This window comes from Dipteris shenzhenensis, chromosome 27 (assembly GCF_047967505.1).
Source record: "Dipteris shenzhenensis isolate YYH24624 ecotype China chromosome 27, Dip_SZ_1.0, whole genome shotgun sequence".
Lineage (NCBI taxonomy): Eukaryota > Viridiplantae > Streptophyta > Polypodiopsida > Gleicheniales > Dipteridaceae > Dipteris > Dipteris shenzhenensis.
Genome location: NC_141622.1, coordinates 19,307,556 through 19,320,750, shown reverse-complemented (window position 1 = coordinate 19,320,750; position 13,195 = coordinate 19,307,556). Strand labels below are relative to the sequence as shown.

Genomic DNA, 13,195 nt, shown 5'->3' with positions numbered 1-13,195 from the left:
TCCTTCTTGCCTCCCTTGCCTAGATGGTCCAACTTCCTCTTGAGTTGATTCTTTTTCTTTCCCTATGGTCCTCTTGGCTCCCATAGTATCCATATCCACAAGCTTATTGTCTTCTCCAACTCAACCATATGCATTGCCCTTTCACCTATCTCATGCTGAGGTCTTTGACCCAGCTGATTCAAAGTGGGTGTTGCTGCTACTCTTTGAACATCACCTCTTGGCTGAGGTCCTCTGACCCTGCTAATCCAAACTAGGTGTTGTTGCTACTCTTCAAGCATCATCTCTTGGTTGAGGTCCTCCTTTTACTTCTTGATTCTCTCCAACTAAGATTTGAGGTGCTTGTGCCACATTCTGGGGGTCAATTGGAAGGCCTTGTCTGGGCTCTCATCCTTGGCTATGGACAATTGCAATCCCATGTTCCAGGACTCCACAATTTCAACGTTGTGACCTTCCTCTCCCTCTACCCATGCCATTAGCTCCTCCACCTTTGGCTCCACCTCCCAATTCTGTTGGCTCTCCATCTCTAGTTCTCAATCTTTGAGCAAGATTAATAGAAGGATTATGTATGTTCTCATCAGCCTACCCATTACATTTGAAGTGATGGTGGGAATCACCTGTGGATGACTACTTTGAATTGTAGGCTCTTCTCTTTGAATTTCTCTTTTGCCATAAGGCTACACCATCATCATGCTTGTAATACTATGCCCTGAAGGCTACCAGCTCCAACAACGGAGGGCCATTCTCAGTGGTTGGATCCAAACCATTGTACCATTCCAATGCATCTTTTCTAAGATTCAGTACTAAGGTAGATCTCCTTTCTACAGTAGTATCACAACACAAAAAGGTGGTCACATTCTCTAGGAAGATTTGACCATCATCCCCTTCTTCTCCATTAAACATTGGAATACCCAATACATGGGCATTACATGTGCCTTCTTTCTAAGACAAACAACACCTAATTTGTAGCCCTCCTCAATAGGTTCGCCAAACTATGAGACGTTTTTTCAAACTCTCACACTAGCTATTGCTAACTAGCAAAAGGAGAGGGCTATGCAATATCAAGTGTTGTGAAACACCTACCACAAAGACTCTGAACAATGCCAATCAACGGAAGGTATAATACAATGAAACCCACACCGTAGAGCCTCGATTCTACTGTCCTAAGCATGTATGCCTTGCGTAATATGAGAACTCTTCCACCAAAAATAAAAAAATGTACCTGTTCTTGATGCCATACAACCCTTTTGAAAGAGGGCAACCCACTGCTTTAATAGAACTCGCTTAGAACCTCACAAACTCCGTAGAAATCGATGAAAAGAATGAGCATACATCCATTGCAGAAAACACCATGCAACACCAACACAACTCTTTTGGAGCTTGCAAGCTACGAATCACCATAAACGTAGAGAAAGAGGACAAGATTTACATGGACAAGAGAATTGAAGAAATTGCATGGAGAAGCAGCAAGATCATGAGTAGAAGTGTGAAGTACAAGGTTGGAACAGTAAGACATGCTCAAATTTGAGTGATACAATGCTAGGGGGAGTAGGCATTAGAATTGGGGAACTGATTGCATACAAGGGCAACCCCATGGTTAATTTATACATGCAAAAGGGACCAAAAGCAACCAAAAGTTGATCACCCACCTTTATCAGGTACAACTTATGCATATTGGATAGATCATGCAATAATTTAAGTGTATGCTTAACTCTTGCTCAATAGAAAGTAATAATATGGGTCATATAGAAATAAAATTTTCCATTGCTTTGATTCTTCAATACAAGTAGGGTCATAACCTTTTTTTCATGGGTGTTGACGATGAGCAGGCTATTGTGCTCCCCTAACTTCCATCATCTCCAACATCAAGCCACATTGGAATTGAGCAGAAGCATTAGAGAAATGCCCGCAAAAGCATATTGTTGCATATAAGAAAATGGCGAGTGATGTTAGCCAAAAATATGATTGTGGACATTTTCATTGCTTTGACCAGAAGCATCAGAGAAATGCCCGCGGGAGCATTTTGTTGCATAAGAAAATGAGGAGTGATGTGAGCCAAAAATGTGACTGTGGACATTTCTTGTGCGTCAAGGGCTTGGGGATGGTTGAAAATGATTGTTGACATCGACCCAAGACCGAATCTTTTAGGTTGATGGCGAGCAACTTGATTGATGCAGACAACCCGCACGTGCGGATGCTAATCCAGTTATAGGAAAGATTGATGATTAGACGGTCAACAGGCGTGCCGAGACCATGACATGAGGTTGGGTTCACACTATCCGGTGGCCATCCTCCAAAAGGGTGATGTTGTCGTCCTAGTTGGCCCAACAGGAGGGACGAGCCCACAAAAGATTTTGGCGTGCGGCAGACGAAGGCCAACTCAATGGCCAGCTCCTCCAACCGCTAAATGATTGGCCCAGTCCAATCTCCTCCAACAGGAACACCAATCACAGGTTGGTGACATAAATGAGCAGTCTGATGAGCACCGACTGACTGGTGTGAGCAACCAAATCTGGTGGGCATCCTCCAATTCTATTTCGTCCTCCATGGGAACAGGCATGAGGCAATATGTGCGCAGATGCCACGTGGAAAACGAGGTTCTTAGTGTTTTCTTCAAAGCAATGACGCCAAGAAAAAAGGAAGCCTTCCTTTTGTATGTTTCGAAAGATCGCAGGGAGAGGTGTAGATCGTTGAGGAGAAGATCGTAGAGAAGGATCAGCAGTGGCAGCAGCAGTAGCACCACAAAGTACTCAACGCTTCTTCTTCAGAACCACCAGCAGAGGAGAACTTTCATGGCCATAGCCTCTTGCATTTTGCTCTTTTGATCCTCGCAGTATAAGCTTGCCCGCTATGAGATCCAGATTCGCTGCCTCTGCTGCCCGTGCCCTCCGATCCCATACCTCCGCATTTCCCCTCGCAAGTAAGTCGCACGTGTAGCCTTGTAGCTCTCTTCTCCGCATCGTCTAACATGAGTTTTCTTTATGTTGCGCTCAAGTAAATGCCGAACGTGGAGATCCAAAAATTATCCGAATTACTGCATGTCTGAAAACGTCCAGTATACACTACCGGAACTCTCTGAATCGCATCTAACCGACGGGCTAGAAATCGAATCAATTGTGACGTTCCTTCTTTGGAAACACATAGCTTATTTAAGATTTTACGCCACAATTTGATCTTAAAGTTACCATCAGATTAGTGGGGAAGCTTATACCATAGTCTTTTCTTTTCAATGAAAACGTCTCCATAAAGCAAGGTGGGCTAAGTCTCTGAACACCACGGATGTCCGTATTGTTCTATCCAAGTAAGAAATTCGTTTAGAGGGATCATGGGAAGCCTTGCAACGCCAAAAATGGACACACTACGATGTGTAGGACTCCTGAAGTGATGAATGCCTTTTTGGAGACATTGAGTAAATGCAACGATGGTATGGCACTGTCGATTTATACGTTCATGTTGTCTCAACCAAATTAGTGACTGATGAACATTTGTGGATATGTTGTGGTGAAAGAATTTCATTGTCGGTTGGCACTTACGAAATTTTGCCATTGCTTTGGAGTTGTTGTGCTTGGAACTATTGAAATGGAAGATGAGAGAGAGGAGCTCATAACCATGATAGGCTAACTGTACACTAGACTGCAAATGAAGGCAAATGGGGTATATCTACATATGAGTGGATAATGATTACTCCCTTTAGTCCACATAGTCTAGTCCACGTGGGACTCATAAGACTTTCCCACTCTAAAGTGTAATCTACATGCTTCATCATCCCCTCTTAATTACATTGGATAAGTAGATATTGCTTTATAAAATATTTCAAAAATGAAAAACTTTCTTATTATGGCAATAAAGATGATAAAGAAGAAAGTCAAACTATGAGCTTATGATGCAGTACTTACGCTTGTTGTATATAAGGTACAACTTCACCATCACTTATCCCTCTGAAGTTGTTGCTTGATATTGAAAACGTTTAAACTTGTTGAGGGAAAGCGATATTTTGGAGATGTCAGCAACTTTTTTTTCCCAGAGAAAAGAACTTCTATTAATGCTTGAAAAAACAACCATACAATTCAGCAATCTAAGGTTGGGAAACATAGTAAAGAAAAGTGGCTGAAAAGGAATCAGCCTGTTTCTAGAGAACCTTAGCTGCCTAGGGAAACTTTGAAACAGGGGCTACTAACTAGGGTGGAGGACTATACAACCAACGCATCCCTCATGGTGTGAAATTATAGAATATGCTTGTAGGCCAATCCTTGCAAAAATGCTCTATGTCTCGGTGTCTTGCACTCCCATGTGGCCCACAGTGTAGAGTGGCCGCGGGTGGAACATAGTGCTTGCGCATCACGAGGCTACATCACGCAGCCCAGATGTTCCACATTGCGATGTTGGCCACTATCTCCTAGACACTGTTCTCTGGAGAGGGGAGGGGATGATGCCGAACAGGTGGGTTGCCTCGTGTAGCTCATACCTGAGGATGCTCTGTCCATGTATCCTGTAAGCTGAGGAGGCCTCATTGATCAGGAAGGCATGATTCCCTTTGTCAACTAGGCCACCATGCCCCAAGTGAATCCCTTTGAATCCTTTGTACCCAAGTCACAATCCAGAGAAATCCCAACCATATCCTTCGTGCTCAAGGATAGCTCCATAACCTATGAGAGATCGACTCGTCAATGCAGTGATAACATTGTCCATCCATGCGCATTTGCCCGAACCATGGGCCGATAGGTAGACACCTAATGGCAACCATCCAGAGATGATTGCCGATTGGACCATAGCCGTGCTCCAAAATCTAGATTGGACCTCCTGGGCACTTGCTACTCAGCCCAGTGTCTCACTCTCGAAGGAGTCCATGCCATTGCCTCTTGTTGAAGATGTGTGCCTATACGTGTTGTGTAAGAGAAAAAGACCACCTGTTCCGTCCGCCTAAGTGGCCTACTCTGGACGGCCAAAAACACTCTCTTGGATCCCATTGGACCTCACAAAGGGGACGGCCATCCCAAAGCCAAAGGCGCCACCGAGGTGCATTCTATTCCAAAATGAATGAAGGGTTGAGGGACCACTGTCACGGGGACATGAAAAGTGATGTAAAGTATCTTTGTAACTCAACCCACACTTAATCCAAGGTTAACCATGGTTAAGTGTAGTAATGGTTCGGCCGTGAGGGACTGGCTAGAGTAAGTACATGCTTCCTAGAAGTTCCTAGGGGCAAAGTCTAGGGGCACCACTAGGTCCTAGGGGCAAGGCAAAGGCCTTAAAAGAGGGGTCTAAAGGTTAGAACTTAGGCCCAAGGATAACCAACACTGTCCTTGGTATGGGGGTTAGGACTTTAATGAAGGGGCAAATGGCAAGAAGGAGGTGCCATTTGTCATGCATGTGTATGCATGCCCTTCCCCACCTTTCACCTCTCTCCTCACCCTCCCAGAGGTGCTGGACGTCAAGCAGAAGCTCTCTGTGTGTTTTTCATTGCATTTTTGCTACTACTGCTCGTGTGCTGCTGTTCTGGTTGCTCCCCTCCCTTTGGCACGTTTCTTGAGGCAGCTTGGTTGCAAGCACGCATCTTGAGATGATGTACAAAAGCTGGCACGGATCTCGAGGCAGGAAGTCGGGCATTTACTGCTGTCCGTACAATCGTATGGACTGTACAGAACAAGGTGCAGCCCTCCCGAGCTGTTGTATGGACTGTGGGAGCACGGAGATCGAGGCATCAGATCCTAGGGTCAAGGCTTTGGGGCAGATTTGGTTACCTGTTGATCTCTACAGCTCTTTCTTGCATTCTCTCCGCTCTCTTCCGTCATTTCTCTCATCTACTAATAATTGGAAGCCTCTTGGAAGCCTCTTGCACCCTGCGGGGAGCTTGGACAGAGGATAGGTGCGAGGAAGGAGCTCGCCCCTTTGCCATAGATAGCGGGAATTGGTTCCAAGTTCTGTTTTTCTTTGTTCATTCTTGCTTTGCAACTTTTTGCAATGCATGTGTTTTGTTTGCAGTCCTTTTAGGACTCCTACAGGTTCTAGCAAACACTTAGAGGCAAGGGTGTTCATGTGGTAGGCCCAAGGACATTGTGGATGCATGTGATAGCCTTGAGGCTGATTGAGCTTAGTTTGCCAGTGGTTTGGATGCCTGAATGCCTCTCAATCGGGTCAGATCAGAAGTGATGCCTGAGTATGCCTTGCCAGTGGGAATTCTATTGGTGCCCCTGGATTAGATGCATTGGTGTAAGGGGTGCCAATGCATTTGGGCCAATGGGTGCATTGTGTACTATTTTCTTTGAGTAGGGGCATTCTAGCCTCACCTTTGTTGTTGTTGAAGTTTGTTTCTAAGTTGTGCTAAGTGTTTGAAGTGAATGAAGCTTGCATTGTGGCTATTTATGAAGCTAATGACTGAGTAGAAGAAGATCACTGCTCTTTTAGTTATTGAAGGCTGGTTTCAGTGGTTCCATTGTCGGGATAGTCACCATCTTCCCACAAAAGTGACTCTGATCTAACCACAAGGTACTTCTACTATGTGCCAGATATCTCTAGACTCAAGCCTGCGTGCTCCACCTCGAGCGTCTGTAGACTTTCTGTCCAGAATGATCCTCTCCATCTTGCTGCCTATAGATCAGCCTAGGTGGAACCCTTCAAGCTCCGTCTGCAGCTTCTCTAGGTCTCTTGGTCCTCCAAAGTATAGGCTCCAAGATGGGTAAAAGACTGCTCCTGCTGCTTGTGTGAAGGCTGCTTGAGAGAATGGTGAATGAGGGCCTGGAGGCCCTCCTTTTATAGCCCCCGCCTGTAATAGAAGCGACCAGCTTGGCCAACTCTGGCCGACCAGACTGGCCGACCTGGTTTGTAAAAGACCGACTAGGTTGGCTGGTCCAACCAGCCCTATAAAAGGGCCTTTGGCAGGCCCTTTTGGGCTGCTGCCTTTACCCGTTCCTGCGCCTCTTGCAGGCCCATGTGCTGCTGCTCCAGGTCCCCCATGCAGGCGCCTATTGGCCCTGCTCATGCTGCTACCTGTGTTCCTCTGCCAGCCCCATTTGCTGCTCTCTGAAGGCGCCCGTACATGCCTACCTTGCTGCTCCTCTGCCAGGCTGTTGTGCTGCCCACATGGCCTTTAGCCTCCTTTTCTTTGCTGTGAGGTGTTGCCCATGTGGCAACCCCCCTCTTCAGGCTTTTCCCTTTGGGCACATGCCCTAGGTCTCCCTCCCCCATGCTCTCCTCATCTGGGGGCTTACAGATGGGGAGGTGACCTTTCCAACACCCCCTCTCACCGACACATCTCGGCCCAGTGCCAACTCGTCGATGACGATGTTCTAGTAACTCCTGGGTCGTAGTCCTTTGGAACACTTCGAATTTCTTGGCTTTTCATCTAGTGGTTCTTGCTCCACCAGGTTTGATTCTGCTTCCGCACACCATCCTGGTACACAGGTCCATCTTTGGTAGCACCTCTTGGCACCACCACCTTCAGTCACGTTCCCACCATTGAACTCGAGCAATCCAGACGCCACGATCTTCCAGTTCTCCCCCTCATAATGTGTGAACAACCTGGAGTCTTCCAGGCCCATGCTTTGAGGGTCTGTCTGAACCCGTCCTTCCTTTGGCAAGGTCCACAACAAAAGAATATCTCTAGATAACCTGGACCACGAACTCTCTCTCACTGAGCTCTCAAGCAGGTACTGTTCTGGCTTCAGTACACCTTGTCCATCACCTTCCAGCAATCACCTTCCAGCAATCTGTGTCCGAGATTCGAAGAAGCACCCACACTTCCCCTTTTGCCTTCAAAGAAGGCCAATTCCTTCCAATCTCGCATTACCTGAGACAGATGAAGAGTAGATTCTCTCCACATCATGCTATAAAGGCTCAAATTAAGAACATCAAGTACATACTAGATCGTCGTATTGCTTGTGTGCTTGCTCTGAAAGCAAACCATGCACGTCATTGAAGCACATACCAATAGCCTGTGTAATCTTGTACTGTCCCCTTCTGAAGTACAGCATCCATCTAAACATGAGACCACAGGGCACTCCATGGAGTCCACCCTCGTGTCAGTGACAACCACTCACCGTGGCAAAACCCACGTTCTTGATGCTAAATTGAAGGGAGAATCCATCCCGCCATTGGCAACGTAATGAAAAAGCATCTTTCAGCGTACTTAGTGTTTGCATCTGAAAAGAAGTCAGTATAAGAAGAGTCTCATTTTTCTAAGCTGGAAAAACAACGGACAGATTTTCTTTTTTAGTTTAGGGACTATTTTTCTGACTCACTTCCACAGGAGTTGTCCCTTGAAAGGCCAGAAGACCACACGATAGATATAATCCGTGGTAGCAGCCCTCCTATCGACCTCCTTACAAGGTCAGTGCAGCCCAGCAAAAGGAAATTATGAACCAGGTCAAGGACCTGCTAGAGAAGGGGCTGATTCAGCCTAGCTCTTCACCCTACTGTTCACCCGTGCTCTTGGTCCAGAAGAAGGATGGATCTTGGCGGATGTGCATTGACTATAGAGCCCTCAATAAAATTACCATTAAGAACAGATTCCCTATACCCAGGATAGATGATATTTTGGATAGGTTACAGGGGTCTGGAATGTTCAGCCGCATTGATTTGAAGAGTGGTTATCACCAGATCAGAATTCAGCCAGAGGATGTCCACAAAACAGCATTTCGTACTACATTTGGTCTGTACGAGTTTATGCCATTTGGGTTAACCAATGCACCTGCCACCTTCAACAAAATGATGGACAGGATTTTTAGAGAACACCGAGCCTTTGTTGGCACTTTCTTCGATGACATCATCATGTTCTCTCAGGTGAGGCTGAACATAAGAAGCACCTGCCAATTGTTCTTGCGGAGCTACGAAAGCATAATCTGCTTGTCAATGGCAAGAAAAGTGATTTTTTCATGCATGAGATCCATTTTCTCTGGCACATTGTTTCCAAGAATGGAGTTAGGATGGACCCAGCCAAGGTAGAGGCCATCAGGAATTGGCCTCACCTGAAGAACATCCATGAAGTACGCAGCTTTCTGGGCTTGTGCTCGTACTACAAGAGATTCATTTGGTATTTTGCAGAGATTGCATCTCCTTTACATGCCTTATAGAAGAAAGGGGTCACTTTCAGATGGGGCCCTAAAGAAATTGCAGCTTTCGTTCTACTGAAGGAAAAACTCTGCTTAGATCCTGTAATTATTTTGCCAGATCTTTGAAAACTGTTCGCTGTCCAAGCAGATGCATGTGGGAACAGCGTAGTAGGGGTACTTATGCAGGATGGTAGAGTCGTGGCATACGAGAGTAGAGTGCTTCAGAACGCTGAAATGAATTTTGGCATCTATGAGAAAGAGATGTTGGCTATCATACATGCTCTTTCGACTTGGAAGCATTATCTCTGGGGTGCTGATTTTTATGTTCAGACCGATCATCAATCATTGCGGTACTTTCTCACTTAGAGAAAGTTGTCTGAGAAGCATATGAGGTGGGCAAATTTTCTTTCTATGTTTCATTTTCAGATTGTGCATGTGCCTGGAAAGAAGAATGTTGTTGGAGATGCACTCTCATGAAAGCCCACTCTAGATGCAGTGTCTGTTAAGCCACAAGTTTTGGCAGTGACCATTGCCTATCATGATGAGCTTGATGCCATGAAGGATCAATATGCCAATGATGCTGATTTTGCAAGGATTTATGATCAGTTGGTCGATGGATAGAGGCATGAGCATTATGCTCTCAAAGAAGGTTTTCTAATGATGCATGGCAAATTGTGTGTCACGAAACAGTTGAGGCCCAAAGTGTTGACAAAGAGTGATGCTCCACCCTATGCAGGACATAGAGGCATTGATGCCACCATCAAAGCTGTGGAGCACTTATTCTTTTGGCCGTCATTGAGGAAGGATGTCGAGGCATATATCAGGACATGCATCACCTGCCAGAAGGTGAAATATGACAGGTAGAAGCCGGCTGGACTGCTGCAGCCTCGACCTATTCCCGATGGACCCTGGCAGAGCATTGCCATGGATTTTATCTTTGATCTTCCTCGTACACCATTGGGACATGATGAGATATGGACCATTACTTGCAGAAGGACATGCATCACCTGCCAGAAAGTGAAATATGACATGCAGAAGCCGGCTGGACTGCTGCAGCCTCGACCTATTCCTGATCGACCCTGGCAGAGCATTGCCATGGATTTTATCTTTGATCTTCCTCGTACACCATCAGGACATGATGAGATATGGACCATTATTTGCAGATTCAGCAAGCAGGCCCACTTTATTCCGGAAAGGAAGAAAATTACAGCACACCAGATGGCAAGACTCTTTATGTCTCATGTGCTTAAACATCACGGGATGCCTCAATCAATTGTCAGTGACAGAGACCCGCGGATGACAAGTCTTTTTCTGGAGAGGCATCTTTGAGAATATGGGTACCACGCTGAATTTCTCATCCTCTTTTCATCCTGAATCTGATGGGCAGTCCAAAGAGCCAACTCCACTAACCTTGATCTTCTCAAGTGTTATGTTTCGGATCAGCGATTGAAATGGGAGCAATTTTTGCCACTTGTTGAGTTCGCTTACAACAACACTGTACATTCATCCACAGGGAAAGCCCCCTTTGAAATTGTGGCAGGAGAACGGAAGGTAACTCCCATTCTTCATACGAAAGAGCAGATTTTTGAAGCGGACAGATCTGTGGAGAGCTTGGATGTTGCTGACCAGAAGGTCAAAACAGCCCTCCAGAAAAGCCAAAAGAAGCACAAACGAGCAGCAGATAAGCATTGCTCAGAGTTACTCTTGAAAGAGGGCGATTGGGTGCTGCTGCATTTTCAGAAAGCACGACTCAGGAAGGTGAAAGTCAAGACCAAAGTGTACACAAAGCTGAAGATAAGGTATTATGGTCCTTTTCAGGTTTTTGAACGCATTAATGATGTAGCTTACAGGCTGAAGCTACCTACCACTTGGATCATACACAATGCCTTTCATGTGAGTTTATTGAAGCCTTTCCAAGGTGATGTGCTTGCTGACTTGCTTTATGAGGATCAGCCCGAGGTGGAAGAGTTTCTATAGCTCTTTCTTGCATTCTCTTTTGCCAGTGGTTTGGATGCGTGAATGCCTCTCAGTTGGGTCAGATTAGAAGTGGATGCTTGAGTGTGCCTTGCCAGTGGGAATTCTAGTGGTGCACTTGGATTAGATGCCTTAAGATCACTGTCCTTTTAGTTATTGAAGGCCGGTTTAGCCACTCCTTGTCCAACCGGCCCTACTTTGATCATCTGCCATGCCACTGAAGCAAATCGAGGCTCCCTCATACACCGGCGGAAGGAGCCCTCCTGGTCCCACTTTGAAGAAATGGGCTCAATGGCTGTGCCTAAATACAATCTTCGAAGGTATCCCTATCTTGGAGAATTGATTCGCCCACCGAGTGACTACCAATATATGGAGTCCTGCCCACCATTGCTCAGAAATGGCTGCGTTAATTGCGTTAATCTCCCTCATCCATGGGCCTGCTCCTTGGAGATGAGAGATAGCCCCGAGTCGTGCCTTTGCATCCATTGGGAGGCTCCTCCAAGTCCCGAAAGAGCTAGGTGGGCCACTATCCCATGGTGCCCAGCCTAAGTGAGTCCGCTGTGAGAGCATGAGACCATCTTGATCCCGCACCTCTGGATACCAAATAAGAGGTTGACGCTTGAACTCCTCCTTGCAGCGAGGGCGTGATTGAGTCCTCTTGCCAGTCGCTGCTACCATGTGAAGAGTTCTCATGGGAGAGTCCTTCCCCGAGGGCTTTGCACCCGGGGTGAGACCTCGCACAATTAGCGTTCCTAGAGGGCCCCGGAGATGTGGCACGATCACTGTTTGCATGCACCTATGGCTTTGGTGTTCCTCGTGTGATCTGATCTTGCCCATAACAAGTTGCGCACCAAGCGCTTGAGCTGCCTCATGCATCCGTGTGAAACCATCTACAAGAGGCTTTGTACCAGGTTGTGGTGGGGAGACTTGGTGGCTACCAAGGCCCTGCCAGCTAGAGAGAGTTTGGCCGAGTTCCAATAGCGAAGCTTGCGCCGCCTACTCTCTGGTACCTATGAGCAATCTGCTACTGTGCTAATATCTCCATGCCCACCTGGCAATCAAGGTATCTCACTGTTTGCCCACACACAACCCACCGAAAACCAAAGGCAGCCCCCCCAGTCATGGATCTCCTCTATTGCTGTAGGGAAATCGACTGATTTGGTCCAGTTAATCCTAGTCCCGGAGGCCTTGCAGTAGAGAGAGAGAGAGAGAGTGCGTGCGCGTGCGCACGCACACACGCACGTATATCATTAAGTTACACACATAATATATATGCATCTATATGTTTGCATATATAAAAATGTACATATGTGTGTGTGTGTGTGTGTGTGTGTGTGTGAGTGTGTGTGTGTTTTTTGGGGGTGAAATCCAGAGTCTTCAAGAAGGAGAGCAGTTACATCTTTAGAAAACTTGCATATATGCTAGGTACTGAGAATAATCCAACTGGCCCGCATGCAAGCAATCTTAAAAGGACTGCTTGAGGGTTGTCACACACTTTTTTTTTTTGGTGAGAAGAAATATTTTATTGCTGTGAAATAATTACATTCATAGTTACTTCCAAAGTGGAGTAACTACTACTCAACTGAAAATCTCAGTATAAGCTATATATACATCATGATCTCTGAATGCAATCATAGAACGATTGCCGCAGATATCGTTTGAAAAAAACAAAAGATGGAAAAGTAGGATCACCAAAGACTATGATTTCTGTCCATCTATAGAGTCCACAGTGCCTAGTAGCGCACCCAAACAAAAAATAAATCAAAACCCTGTCTAGCTGGATGAAAACCAAATAACCAGAAGAACTACCAAAAGTAACAGTAGGAAATCTCGCTCAAAGCCCCTGTCGGATGAGAGCGAGGAAATCACAAGTGTGTGGACAGTACCAGAAGATATGAAGCACAGATTCAGCAGAATGTAGACATCTGTGGCAAACAGCTGGAGCAATATGTCTATGCGCGAGTAACTGCCCAGATGGAAAAATGCCAAGTAGGACTCGCCAAAGGAAAAGCTGTTGCCAAAGAGGGACTTTATAATGCCAAAGGAGACGCAGCCGCTTTCTCCACCACTTTAGTGGGCGATCCATATGCCAAACAGAATTTGCTTTGTCAGAAATCCAAGGTGGAAGTAATAACACTTAATACAGAGAAGGCACTGTGATATGTGAGAGCTTCAAA

The 13,195-nt window shown here is 46.0% G+C and overlaps 1 protein-coding gene across 3 annotated transcripts in view; it reads left to right on the top strand.

Annotated features, from left to right (window-relative positions):
• The first annotated feature begins 2,611 nt into the window (after positions 1 to 2,611).
• LOC147883990 (dihydrolipoyllysine-residue acetyltransferase component 2 of pyruvate dehydrogenase complex, mitochondrial-like) overlaps positions 2,612 to 13,195 on the top strand; it is an 88,340-nt gene continuing 77,756 nt past the window's right edge. For 2 of the 3 annotated variants that reach the window (XM_087398123.1, XM_087398124.1), the window contains exon 1: positions 2,612 to 2,917. In XM_087398123.1, the coding sequence (XP_087254249.1) occupies positions 2,848 to 2,917 (70 nt within the window). In that variant the 5' untranslated portion in view covers positions 2,612 to 2,847. The remainder of the gene's footprint in view (positions 2,918 to 13,195) is intronic. The other variant, XM_087398122.1, reaches the window with a different exon arrangement.